The sequence below is a fragment of the Leopardus geoffroyi genome, chromosome D3, assembly GCF_018350155.1.
Source record: "Leopardus geoffroyi isolate Oge1 chromosome D3, O.geoffroyi_Oge1_pat1.0, whole genome shotgun sequence".
Taxonomy (NCBI): Eukaryota; Metazoa; Chordata; class Mammalia; order Carnivora; family Felidae; genus Leopardus; species Leopardus geoffroyi.
In genome coordinates, this window is record NC_059339.1 from 21,814,005 (window position 1) to 21,837,599 (window position 23,595).

At 40.2% G+C, this 23,595-nt stretch overlaps 1 protein-coding gene across 10 annotated transcripts in view; it reads left to right on the forward strand.

Annotated features, from left to right (window-relative positions):
• EIF4ENIF1 (eukaryotic translation initiation factor 4E nuclear import factor 1) overlaps positions 1–23,595 on the forward strand; it is a 46,046-nt gene that overhangs the window by 4,489 nt on the left and 17,962 nt on the right. For 9 of the 10 annotated variants that reach the window (XM_045457364.1, XM_045457365.1, XM_045457366.1 and 6 more), the window contains exons 3-7: positions 9,656–9,729; positions 13,417–13,544; positions 16,268–16,554; positions 16,846–17,047; positions 21,954–22,129. In XM_045457364.1, coding sequence (XP_045313320.1) covers positions 9,656–9,729; positions 13,417–13,544; positions 16,268–16,554; positions 16,846–17,047; positions 21,954–22,129 — 867 coding nt within the window. Of the gene's footprint in view, positions 1–9,655; positions 9,730–13,416; positions 13,545–16,267; positions 16,555–16,845; positions 17,048–21,953; positions 22,130–23,595 lie in introns of those variants that run through there. The other variant, XM_045457373.1, reaches the window with a different exon arrangement.

The window sequence follows — 23,595 nt, forward strand, 5'->3', positions numbered from 1 at the left end:
GTGGTTCTCAAACAGTGGTCTCTGAACTAGTGTTTAGCACCAACTGGTAACCTCTTAGAAATATAAAATCTCAAGCCCCATTTCAGTGGTATTGAATCAGATTCTAGGGATAGGGCCTTGTTGTCCACATATAACAAGTCTTTCAGGGAATTCTGACTCTGATTCAAGTTTGAGAACTGTTGGTTTAGGAAAACAAGATAAGGTGGTCATGCTTATTAATGGAAAGACTTTGAGGCCTATTCAGATTTTTCTTACCTTCATCAGAGGTCCTTGTTGTTTACTAGTTCTTGAGGTGTGGTACCTGCTCTTGGTGACACCATCTTCTGCTTCAAACACAAAGTAGAAATGCTTTGGACTGTTCCACTATTCAGATCCATGTTCTTTTTCTTTGAGTAGACAGACTGATTTTAGGATATACATATTTGGTGCTGCTCCTTCTCTGCTCCTGTGTCTTGTCACTGATTCCTTATCAAATTTTATCACCTGCCAGTTGAACAGGGTATAAAAGCAGGGGCACTGCTAACATTCAGCTTAGTACTGCCCAGTGTTAATCATACCTGTCCAATCTCCCAGCTGAAAAAAGTAGGGATTGGATTTTACTGAGTTTAATTTCATGTGTGCTCATTGCCTTGGCACCATTTTGGTGTCTGTAGGGATCTTCAGAGGAGGCACTCCACCCTGATTTGTGGCTGATGGGCACTTAGTCACCGTGATACAGCCATGTTTATATCTTTGCTTTAAAACCATTTAAAAGGGGCGTCTGGGTGGCTCAGTCGGTTAAGCGTCCGACTTCAGCTCAGGTCATGATCTTGCGGCTCGTGAGTTCGAACCCTGACAGCTGCGCTGACAGCTCTGAGCCTGGAGCCTGCCTCAGATTCTGTGTTCCTCCCTCTCTCTGCCCCTCCCCAGCTCATGCTCTGTCTCTCTCTCTGAAGAATAAATATTAAAAAAAAAAAAAATTTAAACCGGTAAAAAAAAGGCACCAGAAGTGGACTAATTTGAGTAATTCTCCTAGCCTTCTTGGAGAGAATCAGTTATAAGACTTGGAAGTCCAGCCTCTGAGAAAAGAGGGGCTATGATTTAAGTCCTAGCTTGAAATCAGTAGTCAGATGATCAGGTTTAACTATACCTGATCTAATTTTTAGATATCTAATTTGATAACTTCATAGATACCTTTCATAAACCAAGTTGAGAAGTAACCTCTAACAGGTGGCATTTCAGTGACATACTTAGCTACAAACTTAAGCTAATATAAAAGTTAAGGATATTTGTTTATATTGGGGAATTATGGTATGAAAAATCATACAATCTTAATGTTTCAGCTGTTCAGAAAACTGGGTAACTACAAGTTCTTACAGGGGGTCAGCTGGCAACACCATAGATACTGTCTTATGGTTGTTCTTTCTTACCTGTTCCAATTCTAAGTCATCTTGAAAAGTGGGGATTCAGGGCTCTTGCCCCCATAAGTATACTTTCCTCCTTGCTCACGGTGGGAACTTCTAGCTAGATAAGAAACTGTCATTTTACAATTGGAACTGTTAACATAAAGATTTGTGGGTTGGGCCTTTGATTCAGTGAAGGATGCTATGAAGGGAGGCTGACTTAAGGAAAGCCTACCCAAGGATGTGGCAGTTTGGCTCAGGGTTCCTGGTAGTCCTGCTGGGCAGGGACAGACCCAACATTGAGTGGCAGCTGCTGGGAGGTGTCATGCACCTTCCTTGTCCTCCCCAGAGAAGCAGTGAAGACAAGAGGATCAGGGGCATTGAGCCCCACTGCCTGATTTAGGATCACCACTTACTTACCTTGTGTGGCCTTCAGTCACGTACTTAGCTTCTCTGGTTCTCATCCTTTTCCTCTGTAACATGCAGGTGGAATAGTATCTACTTCATAGGATTTTTGTGGGGAATAAATGAGAAAATGCATGTCAAGTGTTTAGAAAAGTGGCTGACGCACAGTAAGTGCTAAAAACTCTTTAGGATGTAATAAGGAGGGTATTAAAAGATATCTTCTTTAGATACCAACTTCAGATCAAGATGCTTAATTTTTAAATGTCACAGTAACTGTTTCCAGTTTAATATGAAACCAGAAAGCCCTATTGAAGATGTAATGTCACTACCCTAAAAATGGTTTTAAGTTTTCTTCTAGTATTTACCTACTTAACATTTTATACTGTTTTTTATCCATTGTATAAACACATTTAAAAGCCAAGATTAATTTTTTGTGTTGGCCAGATGAATGGAGAAAACAGACTTTGGTGGGTTTTTTTCCCCCATTCGCATTTTCTTAGTTTCAAATCTTTCAGTAGACAAAAGTCTTTGCATCAGATCAGCCACCATTAGATGCTTGGATGAATCCAGGTCTGAGGTCCTGCTTAACAGCTCTGCAGGATCCTTTGAATTCTGACCTACCTGTAAGAACTGTTATAAATGGTGCCCACAGCAACAAACTTCATAAATGGTGGATGGTGGAAGGTATCCCATGTGTTCCCTATGTTGTTACTTCGCCGTTGCCCCGGCTATCGTCTGTGGGTACCATTACCTCGTCGTGATCTATTTTTAACAGGTTTCTAATCCTTTCAGAAAAGTCATCTGACTCAACAGAATGAGTATCTGGTCAGTCAGCAACCATCTAAGAGCCCGATGACCAGTCCCAGTGCTAGTGGTTGTATTGAGGGTGGGGACTGGGAGAGAAGGTCAAAGGCGGATGACCCAACCTATAAACACTGTTCTGGGGACATTTGCCTTCTTTAGGCAGAGCCTCTTTAGGAAGAGCCAGGCACACACACACACTAATAAGGTACTGGGTCACTTCTACAGTGCTTTGACCATTAACAATGAAATAAAACTTTGGGTTTTTTATAAAATATCTCTTAATATTTTAAAAGTTGAGCTTTTTGCTCTTGTGAATTGAATTCAACTCACAAAGGTAAATATTTCCCCTTTGATCTTATGTCAGTGACTCATGTGAAAGACTTCTAGAACATAAGAATGTCATCAGAACCTGCAGCTGCTTCTGCATGAGCTTTCTGCAACAAGAAACTGGATGTGGATTTTAACCACTGTTGTTTTGGGCTTATATTCACATTCATTTGCTTTTTACTTTAATATTGATCACTAAAAGTGGGTGCCCATATTAGTACTTCTCAAATTGTTTTGGGAAGCTTGACATTTTCTTTAAGGAAAATGTTAGTTTAGCTGCTAAAACTAAGAAAATGGCTGTTGGGCAGTTAGCAGCTTATTCTTGCCTAGTCAGGTTTTAAAACCTGTGCAAAAAGTAAGATCTCACATATTAACTGTTCTCTTGTCCAGATGGTAATTGTAGTGAATTTGTTTATAAAAAAAAATTTTTTTTAACGTTTATTTTTGAGAGAGAGAGCATGAACGAGGGCGGGTCAGAGAGAGGGAGACACAGAATCTGAAACAGGCTCCAGGCTCTAGGCTCTGAGCTGTCAGCACAGAGCCTGACACAGGTCTCGAACTCATGGACCGCGAGATCATGACCTGAGCCAAAGTCGGACGCTTACCTGACTGAGCCACCCAGGCGCCCCGTGAATTTGTTTATAATTAGTAAATTCCTGTGGGTTCGTAGGAGTCTGCAAAAGGGTAATCTCCCATTACCCCCTGAAATATTCTTAGGGAAGGAGCATTCCCAGCTCAGAGAACACTTTCCACGTATTTTGCCTTTAGCCAAAGTTGAAGGTTTTCTTTGAAAATATCCCAAAGAGTTTGCCTTTTCTGGAATATTGCTCTTAAAGGGCTCTTGATGAAATGGCAAGTTCAAGAACACTTCTCTTGAGAAACTGGAGAGCCATGGGGTCAGGGCCAAGGGTCATCTGCGTATTCTAGATACTAAGCCTGGTACGCAGGAAATGTTCTGTGTACAGCTATGAAAAAAGCAATTTTTGTATTGAGTTAGCTCATGGTTTCTCCCCTCCCCACCTTAATGGGGAACCTTCTTAGTCTGGGATACCATCTGATACCACTTAAGATGTTGGTGGAAGGTATAACAGATCTAACTCTCTAAACCCCACGAGGAGGAGCTCTCATTGTCCCTAAATGTCCAAGTGCACTTTGGGCCACATTTTCAGAAACAACCATTTAAAGTACCACTTCTTAACTTCTTTGGGACCCATCGGAAATCTTTTGAAGGTGTGAGTACTCACTGCAGAAATTGCACAAATGCAGTTTTGCATATGGTTTCCTTGAGGCCATGAAATTGGTTTAAGAAGCCCTGCTCTCAAGAACAGCAAGTAGAACTTTATCTAGATGTTTAAAGTTATTCCCAGCAGCCTTGACAATCCAAGAACTGTTTTGTTTTCCTGGTTATCAGCCTGTTAAACAAAATGGCTCTTCATCCTCTATAGACAGGTGGGCGATGTTTTAGCCATTGCACTTGGTCAGCAGCACCATTTGTGTTGCTGGCATGGTTAATGCCGGTGTATACAACTGGCTCACTGCTCTACCCTGTGCTCTTATAGGCCTGTCAAGTTGTATAATCAGTCCCTGGAATATTTATTAACACCTAGTATATGTTAAGCATATAAAGTCAACAAAGAAAACTGGAATAACTTGGGAAGGAAAATTAAAACATTTTTACCAACCTAAGCAACTCTCATCTGAGGATAGTTGGCATTTATCAGTCTGTGGTTAGAGCAGTAAGTCTGTAAGAAAGAAATTAAATAAAATATTAACCTCTGGGTAACTGAACACCTTAGTTTAATTTACTTAAAAATATTTTTTATCGAGTGGTGCCTGGGTGACTCAGTTAAGCCTCCAACCTTGATTTCCGCTCAGGTTATGATCTCACGGCTTGGGAGTTCAAGCCCTGCATCAGGCTCTGCACTGAGGGTTTGGAACCTGCTTGGGAATCTCTCTCTCCCTCCATCTCTCTCTCTCTCTGCCCCTCCCCACTTCCTCCTCTCTCTCAAAATAAAATATTTTTTTGAGATATAATTCACATAAAATTCACCCCTTTAAAGGTGTACCATTCAGTGGTCTTCAGTAAATTCAGAGTTGTACAACCATCACTATTATCTGATTCCAAAATATTTTCATGACCCCAAACAGAAACTCTGTACCCCCATTAGTAGTCACTCTCATTATCCCTTTTCCCCAGACCCTGGCAAGCCTTAATCTACTTTCTGACCATGGATTTACCTATTCTAAACATTGCATATAAACAGAATCCTACCACATGTGGCCTTTTTTGTCTGGATTCTTTCAGTTAACGTAATGTTTCCAAGGTTTGTGTTATAGCATGTATCAGTACTTCATTCCTTTTTATTGCCATATAATATTCCATTGTATGGATTTACCACATTTTGTTTATCCATTCATCAGTTGATGGGCATACAGCTTTCTATTTTTTTTTGCTATTGTAAATAATGCTGCTGTGAGCATTTGTGTACAAGTTTTTGTGTGGACATAATTTTTTCAGTTCCTTTTGGTATATACTTAGGACTGTAATTGCTGGGTCATATAGTAACTGTAACTTTTGGAGAGACTGCCACTGTTTGCCAGAGCAGCTGCACTGGCAGCTGTAGTTTCTCCACATCCTTGTCAATCTTGTTATTTTCCCATTTTTCTTTTTTAATAGGCAACTTAGTACACGTGAAGTGGTATCTCACTATGGTTTTGACTTGCATTTCCTTAATGACAAATGATTTTGAACATCTTTCATGTGCTTGTTGGTCATTTATGTATCTTCTTTGGAGAAAAATCTATTGAAATCTTTTATCTGTTTTATTTAAAGAGAGCGTGGGCTGGGAAGGGACAGAGAGGGAGACAGAGAATTCCAAGCAGGTTTCATGCCCAGTGTGGAGCCCAACACAGGGCTCAATCCCACGACTGCGAGATCATCACCGAGCTGGAGTCGAAAGCTCAACTGACTGAACCACCCAGGTGCCCCTTTGTTGTTAAATTTTACATGTTCTCTCTGTATTCTGGACCCTAGACCCTTATCAGGTCCATGATTTGTAAATATTTTTTCCTGTTCTGTGCATTGCCTTTTTACTTTCTTGATAGTCACCTGAAGCACAAAAGTTCCTAAACTTAAAATCCAATTTATATGTTTTTTTCCTTTGGTTGCTTACCCTTTTTCAGTGTCCCAGCTAGAGGAACATTGCTTAATCCAAGGTCATGAACTTTTTACACCTGCATTTTCTTCAAAGAGTTTTATAATTATAGCTCTTATATCTATGTCTTTGATATATTTTGAGTTCATTTTTGTATATGGTATGAGGTAGAAGTAAGTAAACTTTATCTTTTAGAACAGTTTGAGATTTATGGAAAAACCGGGAATATAGTAGAGTTTTCCCTGTTAATATGTTAGTATGGTCTATTTGTTACAATTAACAATGCTGATACATGTTATTAACTAGAGTCCATGCTTTACTTACCTGTCCTTTATTTTATCTAATGTCCTTTTTCTGTCCCAGGATCCCATCTGGGATTCCACATTCAATTTGTCATCCTCTCTCCTTAGTCTCCCCATTTCCCTTTTGTAAGACTGTTTGTTACCTTTGTGAAAATATTTTTTTTGATTCCCCACAAATAGAACATTTGGTCCTCCAGCATGTTTTGTGGCTATGTTAAAATGTTAAATCTTTTCCAGTTGACTCCTAAATAAATCAGTAAAATCATGAGTTTCAGCAGACAGCTGTAGTAGTAATAGAAAACGCCTATCACTTGGGCTCCCTGTTACCTTTGGGAATTAAAAGTTTCAAACAAAGTCTTATTGTTTAGAAATTTGAGTATATGAAAGCATACATATTTAAGTATAAAATATATTGCCCTTAGTTTAATAGTATACTAGGGTTCAGTTCAATATTTGTATTTGAAGGTGGTGGAGTAAGGGAATATGAAATAATCTTTGGGTTGCTTCTAATAACAGAAAATTGCTTTGCAATATTTTTTCCTGTAGTATATGTATAAGTATTTCCTGTATTGTAAGATCTTTCCTGTTTCTGCTGGAAAATGTTTTCAACGTTTATTTATTTTTGGGACAGAGAGAGACAGAGCATGAACGGGGGAGGGTCAGAGAGAGAGGGAAACACAGAATCGGAAACAGGCTCCAGGCTCTGAGCCATCTGCCCAGAGCCTGACGCGGGGCTCGAACTCACGGACCGCGAGATCGTGACCTGGCTGAAGTCGGACGCTTAACCGACTGCGCCACCCAGGCGCCCCATCTGCTGGAAAATGTTTTAAGCCTTCCTGTCCTCAGGATTTCTTTCTTGTAATATTTACTTCATTGTAACTACTATTGGTCCATCCACCCTTCTCCACCCACTGCCAAATTTGTGTCACCCTGCGCCACTGACACTGCGCTTGCCCTGTAGATTTCACTGGACTTGAGTCATTACTGATGATTTCTAGGTTGTAGGTCGTTGCTTTGACAATTTTTTCAGAATTTGGGGCCTTCTCTAGATACTTTCTTATATTTGGAATTTTGTTTATCTCAGACTTCTTCATTTTTCTAGGTATTTCTTCCCAAATTATTTGTTTATAATTCATAAATCCTAAAACAATGCAAATGCATGATTGATAATCTGGTTTTAAAAATTAAAATGTCATCTGGGCATAGGGCATTTTGCGATCATGGAGAAAATATTTAGATGCTTCAAGTGTCTGAAGACACTGAGTGAACTCATGGCATGCTTACGTGCAATGATTCCTATAGGCTGAAAGAGTAAGTCTCTTCCTCCATATTTACCCCAAGATATGGGAAGCAGTGATCAGAGCAACAGCAAGCATTCTATTGTGAGGCTTGCAGAGGCCCCGGCACAGTGGTATGTATATACTTTTTTGCAAGGTAGTTGTAGCGTTTTACTGGTAGTGAAAGGTTTGGAATTGCCTTTTTTACTTTATCGTAAAAGTATTGAAATGTAAATAAAAAGGCCGTGGGTTTTTGTGTATATGCAGGTGTATGAGCAGATGTGTGTGCATTAACACACAGGTATATATGTGCATGTGTAATTGCACATGTTTCCTAGTTCTGAGAGAACCGAGAAGCAAATGGGAATATTTAGTTCCCAGACCTTGGTTTCTGATACCATGCTTCACTTAAAGGAACTCAGATTTCTCAGAGAAAATGGCTGACACTAGGACTAGGATGGTACAAGATAAGACAGAAAGTAAGGAAGGGCTTTTTAGAAAATGATGGGGAATGTACAGAGGACCCAGGAACCAGCTTGAAGAGGCTCCTAATTTGAGCCCCTGAATAATTAAGGGCATTAATGAATTATAGACCATTGGAAAAATTAGGTATCTGTGAGCCCATGCCAATAATAGGTAAACACACAGGGAGGGGAAAAGGGAGGATTAGTGTTTGCCCTACCAGTGAAATGCCAAGTGCTGACTGGTCAATATGGAGAGAGGCCTAGAGTTGGGAAATCAAGATCAATTTGGGCAAGATTCATCAATAGATGCTAAATTTAGGGGGAAATTTTGATGAAGACCAGGATATTTGCAGTCTCCCTACAGACCGCATACTGCCACTACTGAGCAGCAGATGGACATCACAGGTGTCCAGAGGTGATGCTCTGAGATGGACACAACATCTCTGGGGTTAGTATTCTCTTCTTTGGATACTTAACCTCAATCTAATCATGAGGAAACAGTAGATAAATCCAAAATGAATAATGTTCTCTTAGAAAAAAAAAAAAAAAAAGGCTGCACTCTGTAGAAATGTCAGTGTCATCGAAGACAAAAGTTGTAGAGATGTTCCAGTTGTAGAAATGTTCCAAAGAAATAGGACAACCAATATCTGATTCTAGACTGGGTCCTGTGTTGGAGGGTAAAACAATATAAAGGACCTTGTTGGGTCAATTGACAAATTGGAATCTGGAGGGGTAGGTTAGATAAAAGTATCATTTATAATTGTATAAAACTGACAGCCCTTTTTAACTAGGTTCTTCAGAAGTAAGCCCTTAGGCCCTCAGGCATGTGTTGTTTGTAATGGATTTGCCTCTCTCTTAGGCATCTGCAATGATACAGGCCAAGCATAATCCTTGGGAGAATGGTAAAACTAGTCACTCAAATTATTTTTTATAAGGCTTAATTTTCTCATGGAACCAGATAAGAGACTATGAAAGAGTATCCTCATTCTTAGGAAATAAGCACTGAAGTATTGAGGAGTAACCCTTATATGGTTTAAAACAAAAACAAAAAAAGGTGTGGAGAACCCAAATGCTAAAGTAAAATGTTAACAGGCAGATCAGATAAATGGTAAATGGGTGTGTGCTTTGTGCTTTTTTTTTCTCTGCAAATTTATGTTAAAACTATCTACTTGTAAGTTGGCCTCTAATACATTTAAGAGTAGAAAAATTAACTGGAAATTTTATTTAAGCCTGAAGCTTCCGTACCTTGATGAACATTCAGTGTGGTCGACTATAACTATGTAATTGGATGGCAATTTGTGAGAGAATTGTTTTAGAAAAAAGCTAATCACTATTATTTGCCAATTCTGCTTGAGCATCTTCTTGTAAGAATCTTGAGCTAACTCCAGTCCTTTCTGGAATAAGTCAAGGCATAAAAAAATAAGAACTGTGTGACATGCTTAAGATAGGCACTCCAGTCATTACTGAGAACAAATATAAGTTGAAAATATGTGGCATGCGAAGTATTACTCAAAATCACCATTTGGTTTCTCTTTCCAGGAGGAGCTCTTGGATATAAAAGAACGCCCTCATTCCAAACAGAGGCCATCATGCCTCTCTGAAAAATATGACAGGTATGGGTGAAGGGGGAGCAGAGTGCTCCTCCTAGTCAACGTCTTGTTTACCAAACATGGTAATTTAAGAATTGTTTTGGAGTTTTTTGGTAGAATGATGAGTGGGGGAGACTTTAGGGATAATGATTTAGGGCTTCTACACAAATATACCCTAGATAAGTTATGAACTAAATAGTTTCCTGCATTGTCCTCATTGGTTTCATTATTAATTAGCTTTAAACTATTCAAAAATTTGAGGGGATGCCTGGGTGGCTCAGTCAGTTGTCTAACTTTTGATTTCAGCTCAGATCATGATCTCACAGTTGTAGGATCGAGCCCTGTATTGGGCTGTGTGCTGACAGCACAGAGCCTGCTTGGGATTCTCGGTCTCCCTGTCTCTTTTCCCCTTACTGCTTCTGTGCGTGCACTCTCTCATACGCGTGCTCTCTAAATAAACATTAAAAAAATTTTTTTGAGCTTTACAGGACTCTAAGGACAACTAACCCAATTCCCTTTCAACAAACTGATAATGAAACTAAAGTTAGAAAATGACTTGGTCAGAGACACATAGTGAGAAAGCAATTTTAAGAGTTAAACACGAGTCCTCTCCAGGGTCTTCTGTCAGTGGTGGTTTTCACACTGTACTTTGGGGGTCCTTCAAGGGCCTGCCCAGAGAAAGCTGATCAGGAGGACTCTGAGCCATGTAGCATTGCCCCATCCTTCCTGTTCCCAAACGAAAAAACCATTCAGCCATTCAGACGAGCCCTTTTGCATCTTGGGCTGCTTCATAAGCAGAACGCTTTGGTTTGAGAAGACTAGAGCCACATTACGGTCTGAAAATGTTTACAATCACCCTACATTGCACTTGTTATGGTCATCTTAAGACTATAAGGTCACTTCTTAAATATCAAGGTAAATGGTTCATATGGCCCACATTTTTAACATATAAAGTATATTATGTTTAGTTTCTTTGTTGAATAGGGCATACTGTTTTTATTTGTATATCTACTCCTCCGAAGGTTGCTAGTTATGGACTCCTCACCATTTTCTGCTGATGAAGATGATACTTGAATAAAGGCGGTTCCAGTTGGTTAGGATTTTTTGATAAGTCTCAGATACGCTGTTGTTTGGGTTTTTTCCTTCATTAAAGCTGTCAATCTTTTTTATGCCTCAAGTTGAATTTTCTTAGATCTATTTCTTCTTGGCATAAAATAAAATTATGGTCCACATACTTTTATTCTAAATTTTTTAAATATATTTTTTTTAATATTTATTTTTGAGAGAAAATGAGAGAGCGCAAATGGGAGGGGCAAAGAGAGAGGGAGATACAGAATCTGAAGCTAGGCTCTGAGCTGTCAGCACAGGGCTCAAATCCACAAACCGTGAGATCATGACCTGAGCCAAAGTCAGACGCTTAACTGACTGAGCCACCCTGGCGCCCTTACTCACTTTTATTCTAAGTAAAGATGTGCTAGTAATAGTAATGAAAATAAGAGAGAAAGAGGAAAGAGCTTGTCATCCTGGTATTTCTCTTCTCAGAATTAAAATTTGTTTGATTCTTAAACTCCAAATAATCCTCACAACATACCAGAAGATAGGTGATATTTCCTTTATTGTGAGGTGTTAGAGATTGAGAGGTTGACTCACTTACTCAAGAGATGTTCAGTTGGAACCTGTTAGGTGGCAAATACTATGTCAGGTACTATCAGAAATTGCCTTAATGGAACATTGGTCCGTGGAAGGATACAGTCAAATACTCAAAGTTTATCATTACCACCATTATAGACTGTGAAGGACAAGTGCAGAGTACCCTGCTAGTGTATAGCACAGCCTGGTCTAGTCTGGGGTTTGGGAAGTCCTTTCAAAAGAATAGTGAAGGGCATAGCTTATTAACTTGTCCTGGAGGTCCATGGTGGTAATGGCAAAACTAGAATTTGATCCCAAATCGTTGGGCTGTAACGTTTCTGCTTTGCACGCTGTACCAACTGCCACCTTATCATTAGGGAGTAACAGAATAGAACCCAAAGCACACACTTTACGTTATTAAGAGCCTTTGGGGAGGGGCACCCGGGTGGCTCAGTTGGTTAAGCGTCCGACTTCGGCTCAGGTCATGATCTCGTGGTCCGTGAGTTCGAGACCCACGTTGGGCTCTGTGCTGACAGCTCAGAGCCTGGAGCCTGCTTCTGTTTCTGTGTCTCCCTCTCTCTCTGCCCCTCCCCCATTCACGCTCTGTCTTTCTATGCTTTTCAAAAATGAATAAATGTTAAAAAAAAATTTTTTTTCTAACCTTTGGGGAAAAACTAAGACTATGTGTAGAAATTCTGGAAAAGTACACACCAAGCATTCTAGGCACTACTTCTAGAGAGAGGTTTTTCTCCCTTCCTTACACTAATCTGCAGTAAACTGGGTTTTTTCTTCCCTTGTGTTAATCTTCAATAAACTAATCCATATTATGGAGCATGTTTTTTGTATAGGACAGGCATAGTTACTGTAATCCATATGCACCCCAAGGTTTGTGATCTGATGTTTCATTTATACACAGATCACTGGTTTTCAAGTGACTATTGGTGTTGCATGAAAAACAGCAAAATATTAATTAATACAGATCTTCCTCAACTTAACAATGGTATATGTCCCGATAAACCCTCATAAGGCGTGCCTGGGTGGCTCAGTTGGTTAAGCATCCGACTTCGGCTCAGGTCATGATCTCACAGTCCATGAGCTCAAGCCCAGTGTCAGGCTCTGTGCTGACAGCTCAGAACCTGGAGCCTGCTTCAGATTCTGTGTCTCCCTCTCTCTGTGCCCCTCCCCTGCTCATGCTCTGTCTCTCTCTGTCTCAAAAATAAATAAAAAAACATTAAAAAAGATTTTTTTTTAAATAAACCCATCATAAGTTGAAAATATTATTAGTCGAAAATGCATTTAATACACCTCACCTACTAAACATTATAGCTTACTCTAGTCTGCCTTAAAAGTGCTCAGAACACTTATACTAGCCTACAGTTGGGCAGTCATTGAACACAAAGCCTATTTTATAATGCAGTGTTAAATATCTCATATAATTTATTGAATACTGTACTGAGGGGCTCCTGGATGGCTCAGTAAGTTAAATGTCTGACTTCAGCTCAGGTCATCATCTCATAGCTTGTGAGTTCGAGCCCCACATCAGGCTCTGCGCCGACAGCTCAAAGCCTGGAGCCTGCTTCAGATTCTGTGTCTCCCTCTCTCTGTCCCTCTCCTGCTTGCACTCTGTCTCTCTCAAAAATAAAAACATTTAAAAAAATTAAAAATATATATATAAATACTGAAAGTAAAAAACAGAATGGTTGGGTACAGAATGGTGTGGTTTACTCTTGTATGCACGTTGGCTGACTAGGAGTTGTGGCTTACTGCTGGTACACAGCATCACAAGAGGTTATTGGATCACATGTTGCTAGCCTGGGAAAAGATCAAACTTCAAAATTCAAAGCACAGTTTCTACTGAATGTGTACCATTGAAAAATGGAACCATCTTTAGGTGAACCACAGGGACTGTCTGTAGCTGTTTTTGTTTCCATCTTAAAAGAGCTAACCATTCTAATGGTATCCATGAAGTTTTAAATTGGAAAGGGGTTTCCATGACTTACTGCCTGAAGAAGTTTAGAAATCAGACCACACGTAATCTATGGGTGTAAGTGCTAACTGTTGGTACCCTTTGACTTATTATAGTGATGGCGTCTGGGACCCTGAAAAGTGGCATGCCTCTCTCTATCCAGCTTCAGGGAGGAACTCACCAGTGGAAAGTCTGAAGAAAGAGTTGGATTCAGACCGGCCTTCCCTTGTGCGCAGGATAGTAGGTGAGCATGTAGAAGTGGGGCAGCAATTTTGGAGACAGTGTTCTTTGCTGCTAGTTTCGTTCTTAGTGGAGAGTTTTATTCAGGGAAAATGTCATGATCAGGAAACTGATTTATCAGTTGGGTTTTTCCTGATTAACAGAGAAAAATCTTGGCCTTCCTATATAGCAGTGACAAGTAGACCGTATTAGACTATGTGCTTTTGGAATTAAAAGTACTGATGTTTTTCATCGATATGGTAACTGAGTAAGGGTAGTGAGCATAATGCTGTGCTGGAAATCTGGTTCTGCTTAGTCTTATATATGAGACCTAGTCCTCAGGTATTAAACAGTCTGGCAGTTCTTAATAGTAGATTACAATTTTAATACAGGGTTTGGATATGGTTTGAGACTGGACTGAAGTTAGATTTTCCGTACCTTTACCGATTTAAACCAGAAAAGATACTGAAGAGTGAAATGGAGGCTGGCAGTATAGAAACTAGTCAAGGAACTTGTTGCAGAGGGAGCTTCTTTTGTGATAAGTGGAAATACCATCATAAAACAAATTTGGAACTGGCAAAGAAGATAGGGGTGACTCTACCTTGAGATATTTGATCCTTCTGCACAAGTGTACAGTATGCTTAGTGCAGTAATGTCCCTCAAACAGAATTTTAGGAGAATCATCAAAGATGTGCATGGAGATTTTATTAAGTGATGAAAACTCCTAGACAACTTAAGTGGCCAGTGGTAGAAATGGTTTGTGTAAACTTTGGTACATCCATATGTAGGAGTATTAAACTGCAAATTGGAAGCTTGTCCATACTGTGTCTGGTTTTTGGAAAACATGGAGACACTACACGGAAATTCTGGAGAAGTACATACCATTTTAGGTATTATTTCTGGTAAGAAGATTAAAGGAGCTTTTCCTCACTTGGACTATAGTTTTCTGGTTTTTCTAGGAAGAATTTTAGTGTGGTGACATGTTTGATTTTCTTACACCTTTATTGAGATATAATTGACCTACAATAGACTGCACATAAAGTGTACAATTTGATGTTTTGACAGTGTATACACCTGTGAAACCATTACCACAATCAAAGGAATAAGCATTTCCATCATGCCCAAAAGTTCTCTAGTATCTCTGTGAGTCCCAACTCCTACTTCCCACCCCTCCAGCCAAGCACTGATTTGCTTTCTATCACTACAGATTAGTTTACATTTCCTAGAATTCATTATAAATAGAATTCTACGGTTTACACTCTTTGGGTAGCTTCTTTCACTCAGAATAGTTATTTTAAGATTCAGTCGTGATGTTGGGTGTATAGTTCCTTTTTATTGACTAGTTGTATTCCATTGTATGAATTCACAGTTTATCCATATATCTGTTGGTGAACATTTGAGTTTACAGTTTTTGACAATTAACCAAAACTATGTACATTCATATACAATTCTCTATATAGGCATACACTTTTTTCTTGGGTAAATACCTAAGAGTAAAATGACTGGGTCCTATAGTTAATGTGTGTTTAACGTTTTGAGAAACTGCCAAGCTATTTTCCAACATGGCTATACCACCTTACGTTTCTGGCAGCAGTGTATGAGAGTTCTGTTTGTTCCACATTCTTGTCACCACTTAGAATGATGAGTCTTTGCGACTTTAGCCAATCTAATAGATGTGTAGTGGTATCACGTTATGGTTGAATTTGCATTTCCCTAATGACTAATGATGTTGAGTATCTTTTCATATGTTTATTTGCCATCCAGATACCCTCTTTAATGTTTGGTCAAAGCATTTATCCATTTTTAAATCCGATTGTGTTTTAAATTTGAAGAGTTTTTATACGTACTGGATATAGGTCTGTCATTTATCACATGTACACTTCTAAATATTTTCTCCCAGTCTGTGGCTTGTTTTTGCATTCTCAGAATAGTACCTTGCAAAGAGCAGAAGTTTTAAACTTTGATCAACCCCAGTTTGTCTTTTTTTTTTTTTTTTTTTAAATGTTTGAGAGAGACAGAGACCAAGCACAAGTGGGAAGGACAGAGAGAGACACAGAATCCGAAGCAGGCTCCAGGCTCCAAGCTGTTAGCACAGAGCCCAATGTGGGGCTCAAAGTCATGAGCCGTGAGATTTTGACCTGAGCCGAAGTCAGATGCCCAACTGACTGAGCCACCCAGGCGGCCTGCTTTTTCTTCTTTTTAGTGGGTTGTGCTCTTGGTGTTGTGCCTGAGAAAACTCTGCTTAACCCAATGTCACAAAGATTTCCTCTTATATTTTCTTCTAGAAGTTTTCTATCATTAGATAGTTTAGATCTATGATCTATTTTGTGTTTTGTATGTGGTACCAGGTATCAGTTCAAGTTCTTCATATGGGTATACACCTATTAAATACCATTTGTTGAAGAAACACTTTAACCTGTTTTTGAAACACTTCAACTTTTCAGTTATTCTTTCAAATACTGACACCTAATATAGTTTTTTAATTGACAAGATATTTTTTAATACATAAGGTCTTAGGGATTGTGGAGAGTAATCCTGGAAAATCATTATGAAGTACATTTATTGCTCCAAAGAGAAAAAGCAAAAGACTCAGTCTTATTTAAATATGTAATGTACATATTACTCTGTAACTATTTCAGTGGTAATTCTTTTCCAATACTCTCACTACCACTAGTCATGGACATACCAGTGAGAAAATAAAAATACCCTACTGGTTTGCTTAACTTTCCCTTTCTGCCACCTTTCCAGATCCACGAGAGCGTGTGAAAGAAGATGACTTAGATGTTGTTCTCAGCCCACAGAGACGAAGCTTTGGAGGGGGCTGCCATGTGACAGCCGCTGTTAGTTCCCGGCACTCAGGAAGTCCATTGGAAAAAGACAGTGATGGGCTTCGCCTGCTTGGCGGACGAAGGATTGGCAGTGGAAGAATAATCTCTGCTCGGACCTTTGAGAAGGATCACCGACTCAGTGATAAGGACCTGCGGGACTTGAGAGACCGAGATCGAGAGAGGGACTATAAGGACAAGCGATTTAGGGTTTGTCTTCTAGATCCTCTGGCCCCTCATGTGCTTAGGGACTTGATATGCACTTTGTTCATACCAGGTTATTTTGAGATGCTGGATGAACAGAGCCCATTCTTAAGCCAGATAGAGAGGAGCAGAAAGAGTGCTGGAGGTGGGGTGGGGTGGGGGTGGGGGTGCTTCAAGTCTGCAGCATAGTATCTTCATTACATTATTGAGCATTACCTAATTCATCAAGACCTTGACTGAGGTAGAAATGCCTTAACTAGAACCTTATTTTTTTATCTTGATTGTGTACTTTTCCAGAGGGAGTTTGGGGATAGTAAGCGTGTCTTTGGTGAGCGAAGAAGAAATGATTCCTACACAGAAGAAGAACCAGAATGGTTCTCAGCTGGACCCACAAGTCAGTCTGAAACCATTGAGCTGACTGGCTTTGATGATAAGATACTGGAAGAAGATCACAAGGGGAGAAAAAGAACAAGGCGACGGACAGCCTCTGTGAAGGAAGGTCAGCAAAAACTTTGAGAGGGGAGCTCACTGTTCTAAAATGAGATGTGCTTGTAATTGGCCGGAATGTGCACTTAGGAACAACTGTACCCATTGCAAGGAAGTAGCAAGTTTCTAACATTGCAGCCTGATTTTGAAGCTGCTAAGTTTGAATTTATTAGGTGTGGATACTATATCCTCAACTTGTTCTGCCTGTGATGCTAAACAGAAAAGTCTCACATTCCCCTGTAAGAGTACTGTGTACATAAAAGGGTTCCCCAGAGATAAGAAATGTGGTAAAAATAGTGGAGGAGTTTGATTCATTGAGCACTAGACCCAGTGATAAGTGTTTTGTCTGTGTAATCCTACTTCTAACAACCCTTTCCCCATCTTGTGGATGAGCAAATGGAGGCACAGAAGGCTTGAGTGACTTGTCTGTGGACACTAACGAAGTAAGTAGTGAAATTGGGAATTGAGCAACTTCTTTTGTACTTCAGAGCCCACCTTCTTCACCATACTGTTAGACTTCCTACATCAATTGTTTGTGACTTGGCTTCTCCCAGACTCAGTCAACTATGAGATAAGGTCAGGTAGCTCCCATACTAAACTGAAAAGCCAGAGTTAACAGTGTGAGAGGTGCCTGGTGCAGAGTTGGGGGGTCCCATTAGTCATTTTCCAGTAGCCTGGCTTTGAGGTGGCCAGGCCGGCTAGCCTGGATTTGAGTATTGGGGCAGTTGCTTACAAAAAGGATAATCTTTGATAAAACTCTTCATAGGTGGACTTGTTTCTTTGTAAGGTGAAGACAGTGCCTACTCTATAACTTTAAGGGTTACTCTTAGCATTAAAGATTGAATGTGAACATCAGAGCTCAGCCTCTTGTGGGCACTTCTTCAGTAAATTCCAGTTCTCTTCAGCCTTCACGTTTGGTTGGAAAATACCTTTTGGCAGCTACTAGGCAACAAAAGTGGAAAGCTATTTTAGAAGTGCCTGGCTGGCTTAGTTGGTAAAGTGTGCCACTCATGATCTCAGGGTTATGAGTTTAGGCCCCACATTGGGTGTAGAGATTACTTAAAAAAAAAGAAAAAAAGAAAGAAAGCTATTTTGATACATAAATGTGTAGTGCCACCTTAAAATTATAAGGCTAAGATATATTTGCATAGAAAATGAGCTAATGGAATTTAAGAGAAAGGAAAGGGAGAAATCACTTGTCTTTTTTTTTTTTTTTTTAATATCTTTAAAATACAGTAGACATTACCATTATCTTTATGCTGTTACATGTTGTTCCCTAGAGTGATGCATGACATCAGTGGGTAACTTGTAAAGCTTTGCTCTTAAATAACCTTTGAGACATGGCTTTGTGTCATTCTCAGGCTAACGAGCACCAGCCCAGTGTGGTCTTTTCACATAATGATAAAGATAAGGCTTCTGGTGAAAAGAAGCACATGTTTTCATAACTCAACTGCAATGTGAATTTCAACCATATTTGTATCAACAAGTGGATGAACCAAAAGGAGTGAGAGTATCACCTCCTTACTTTATAGATACAGACAGAGACAGGCCTGGAAGAGGGGACAACCCAAGACCCTGTCACATGGATTTCATGGCAGAGCCCCATGTGGAATCCGGGAGTCCTAGCTCACTCATCCCAGTAGTTAATTGCCAGTGGTCCCTAGGCTGTCCTAACCACTGTATTTAGGATAAACACGTACCCCGTAATTTCATCTTGGCTACAAAAATGAGGGGAGGGATGATGAGTGCCTTTCAGTCCAGTTTTTATTTGTATTCTAACTTTACCCTGAATTTTTGTTTAATGTTTATTTTGAGAGAGCACGTGCATATGCACACACAAGCGGAGAGGGCAAAGAGAGAGGGGGAGAGAGAACCCCAAGCAGGCTCCATGCTGAACGTGGAGCCCAGCTCAACAACTGTGAGTTCATGACCTGAGCTGAAATCAAGAGTCAGACACTTAACTGACTGAGCCACCCAGGCCCCCCTCCCCTGAATTTTTTATGTAGCAGTTCTCTGCAGGCAGTGCTGGCAGTGTAGCAGTTAATAGGACAAACATGTTCACTGCCTGTATGATTTTAAAATTGATGTGTATTGAGTACTCACTTTAGACAGTTAGGTGATGCATATATGGTAATATTAACGAAACAATTTGAATGTGCATTACACCTGTAACCAGAAAATAAATTATGTAGAAGTCAGAAATAGCTAAATCCCTCCATTGATAGAAAAGAAAATTTCAGTTTTTCTCTCTAATGAAAGTATGTGGTCCTTCTGAATGTGGTAAAACTTGCCCCTAGTTATCTTTTCTGGGTCTCTGCCTTTTGAGTCTACCATGATAAATGGCCAGTTGTGTTTGTCTACTAGTGCATATCCCTACCCACTCATACCCACTCTCAGTTGACAGACCCTGTCTGCTTTCCAGACACCTTGACACTGGCATAAAATTGCATGTGGAACATTCTTGCTATCTGCAAAAGCTATTTATCTGTTAAGAGATCTTCTCATCTCAACACAAAATAAAAGGCATAGGAGAAATATTAAAATTTCTTTTGTAAATGTATGAACCAAGTACAGACTCTTGTTTCTGGCTTTCATCCTTAAGTTGGGACCCAAAACTACAGCAAAATGTATTATCACTTGTCGATCCTGAGGTGGGCTGGCAGGTTCTGCTTAGTAAAATGGATCAGGCAGAAGCACTGCTCTAATGGAAAAGGACACAAACTGGGCATTGATTAGGCTATTGTTAATTCTTCTAGGGCCCAATTTCTTTGTAAAGTGAGGATACCTCCACCAAATAGTCATTTTAGTTTAAATGTCAGTTTTTAAGGGATAGTATTTGCTTCTCTTTTCAGTAAGTATGTTCTAACCCACTGGAGAGACTGCTGATTGCTTTATCGATGGCTCACAAACCTTGTCTATTTCACTGGTTGTCAGAAGGCTCACGGTAGTTAGATGGCAGCCACCCCTGTGGAGGAGCAGTGCTGCTGTAATACTCAGAGCTTGGTGTGGAAGAGTATCGGTGGCCATCTTAGGGTTAAAGCTTCTGCCACTTGGCTAGTATTGAGACCTTGGGTAAGCAAGCCACTTAACCCTTTAGTTATTGAATTCCCTGCTTTGCTGTGCAGTGTTTGAAGCATTACTGGAATGAAAGCAGCTGATGGCATTTAGTGTCTCTTGGTCTGATTAATAACAAGACTGAGGTAACTATTAGGGACTTTTGAGAAGGGATGGGTCCAAGATTTGGCAGTTTTTTTTTTTTTTTTTTTTTAACGGGAAGACTTCGTGTCTGCTGTAGATCTTGAAAGTACAAGCAGTTCTTACATTGGTACTTTTGCAGCATGGGGCTTTGGGAGTTCTGTCCTTCAAACTAAAAAGTTTGATGGGGTGCCTGGGTGGCTCAGTCGGTTAAGCGTCTGACTTTGGCTCAGGTCATGATCTCATGGTTCGTGAGTCTGAGCCCCACTTCGGGCTCTGTGCAGACAGCTGAGAGCTTGGAGCCTGCTTCACATTCTGTGTCTCCCTCTCTCTCTGCCCCTCCCCTGCTCGTGCTCTGTCTCTGTGTCTCAAAAATAAGTGTTAAAAAAAAAAAAAAAAAACTTGAATGTCTAGGGGCACCTGGGTGGCTCAGTTGGTTAAGCATCTGACTCATTTTGGCTCAGGTCATGATTTCACAGTTGGTGAGATTGAGCCCCACATTGGGCTCTGCACTGGCAGCATGGAGCCTGCTTGGGATTCTCTCTCTCTCCCCCTCTCTCTGCCCCTACTCCACTCATGCTCTCTTTCTCAAAATAAGTAAATAAACATTTTTTAAAAAGTTGAATGTCTAGTATATCTCAGGGCACTTCTTTAAAAGAAGAAAAATTTTTTATCCTAAGTATTTTGCCTTTTGCCCATATCCCGGCTAAAACGAAGATACTAGATTCCTCAAATGTTAACACTTGGTAGCTTCATTTAGACCCTACCTTCTTATCCTAATAACAACAATCGAACAATACTAAGTTTTAGATATACCAGGCACTTGAGAGTAAGACGAAACTGATTAGAGCAGATTACCTGCCTTCAGGAAGGTTGGTATCACTAGACACTTTGAGAGACAACATAAGGATTATAGAGACGGCAGTGATTAATTTTTCTGGGCAGGGTAAATATAGGTAGGCAGGTCAGCCTTCCCAGAAGAGGTACCATTTGAGGTTTGCCTTGAAGGATGAGCTACAACCAACCTGTAGGCAAATGAAAATTGCCCTCATGCCAGATTTCACATAAATACCTTAGACTGTTGAACCCTGACTTAAAGCAGTGGTATAGGGGAGCCTGGGTGGCGCAGTCGGTTAAGCGTCCGACTTCAGCCAGGTCACGATCTCGCGGTCCGTGAGTTCGAGCCCCGTGTCGGGCTCTGGGCTGATGGCTCAGAGCCTGGATGCTGTTTCTGATTCTGTGTCTCCCTCTCTCTCTGCCCCTCCCCCGTTCATGCTCTGTCTCTCTCTGTCCCAAAAATAAATAAACGTTGAAAAAAAAAATTAAAAAAAAAACAGTGGTATAGATTACGTGGGTGAAGGCAGAGCCAAATTAATTTGGTTCCATTTTTAAGCAGCAAGAGACTTGCAAAAAACTATCTTTAAAAAAAAAAAATCCCATTAGAAATAGAACCTGCTGCATTACGGAAAACTTGAAGAATGGGTGGTGGAGGGACCATAATCTTTCCTGCATTGTGTTGGTGTTCTGGCTTGTTACTAGGGCTTTTTTCCTAGCTCCCATAGGAAGCGAATGGTTTTACTGTTGTAAATGCTATATCGGCACCTAAGGTCTGTCTTTAAAGTTAGCTATGGCTCTTTTGCACGTGTGATGATGGCTGAGGCCACAGAATAAGTCTAGAGCAGTTCACTTGATCAAGTCTGTTTTTGCCCTGGTTTTGCTTTCAGGCATAGTCGAGTGCAATGGAGGAGTGGCCGAAGAGGATGAGGTGGAGGTCATCCTGGCACAGGAGCCTGCTGCTGATCAGGAAGTGCCAAGGGACGCCGTCTTGCCTGAGCAGTCCCCAGGAGAATTTGACTTTAATGAGTTCTTTAACCTTGATAAGGTGCCATGCTTGGCTTCGGTGAGTGTAGCAGCACACTTATAAATGAGATGGAGCAACTGTATGGTTAAATTTGACCTAAGTATCTCAGATACCTCTTTTTAAAGTATTGTTTTGGCAGATGTTTTGGGGATTTTGGCTTTTATTCTTAAATATTATTTGAGTTTTTGTGGCTTTGTTTTAGGAGTCTGAGTGGAAATGACCAAGTTGAGAATTCTGTACCTCTTACCTCTTTTTCTAGTCTGGTAGCATTGAAGTAAGAAATCTTTAGATGTTAAGAACATTGCTTTTATTTTTAGGTAGTTACGTGTTTGTTAGACTTGCTGCAGAGGTGGATTTTTATAATTGGTGATTAGTATCATGCTGATGTACATTCCTTGGGTAAGGTTGACTTGTTAGGTGGTAACTTTGTGGTGTGATGGTTCTGAAAATCTTCAATGAAAAGCAACTTGGAATACTTTCAGTGTTGCTGTTAAACTACTGAGGTCCAGTTTTTCTCAACTTTCAAAGTAGAATCAGTAAGCATCCCAAATCCTCACTTGCTGCTGCCTTTGCTCCTAGCCCCTTTGGTCATTTAGGGATTACTATAGCCTCAACAAATTGGAGAAAAGTTAGCACTCTGACCTGTGCACACAGAAATGAAGTTGTTCTGTGGTTGTTGAAAGAGTGCAGAGAACCATGATGAAACAGAATTTTAAAAACATTTGCCCAAAAGCATCTGTATGTTCTAGAGGTCCCATTTACAATAGCAAATACATTTGACCTGTCCTTTAAAATTGGTGATTCATGGAATTTAAATGACTGTACTTCCTAACTATGATGGCTCCTTATTTGATTATCCCGTGAGCAGAGAGAACTGGGTGTGACAGAACAGGCAATATTGGCTTGTCTCCTTTGTCATTTGTGGTCCCAGTCCTCAAAAGATGGCCACCCGGAACAGGTGAGCAGACACTGCCTAGCACTAATAGGTATGGGGCTGCAGGTGAGTTCTAGGGCAGTACCTCTTAAATTCTCTGTGGTGATGGGCCAGGTTCTATTTTCAGTCCATTGAGAACCAATACTTGAGTATAAAGTACAAAAGTCACAGCAGTGCCAAATTGCTGCAGTTTCTAAGCATTTACTTTCATTCTCTCAACTTACCTCCATGTGGTCCAAGAACACACTTGTCTAGAGCACTCTTCAGGTAACTGTGTATTTGGTTCTCACTTACAGTCAGCCAGTCAGTAGTAGTCCTTTGGCTCACTGTGAGCAGAAATGTTGCATTCAGATGTGAGCTTAATTTTTTTGGTGTAAAATTCTTAGCTTTTGAGGGGATGTTAGTGGCTTCCCCATCCCCACCCCCTTCACTCTCTTAGGTGGAAATCTTACTATAAAAAGTTTTCACAGCAAAAGGTAAAAATTTATAGGCGTATTATGGCTCCAAATGTGAGCACCTGTGAAGCTTAACACGTGTGCCTACGTAGAAGAAGAGTCCAAAACTAAACCTG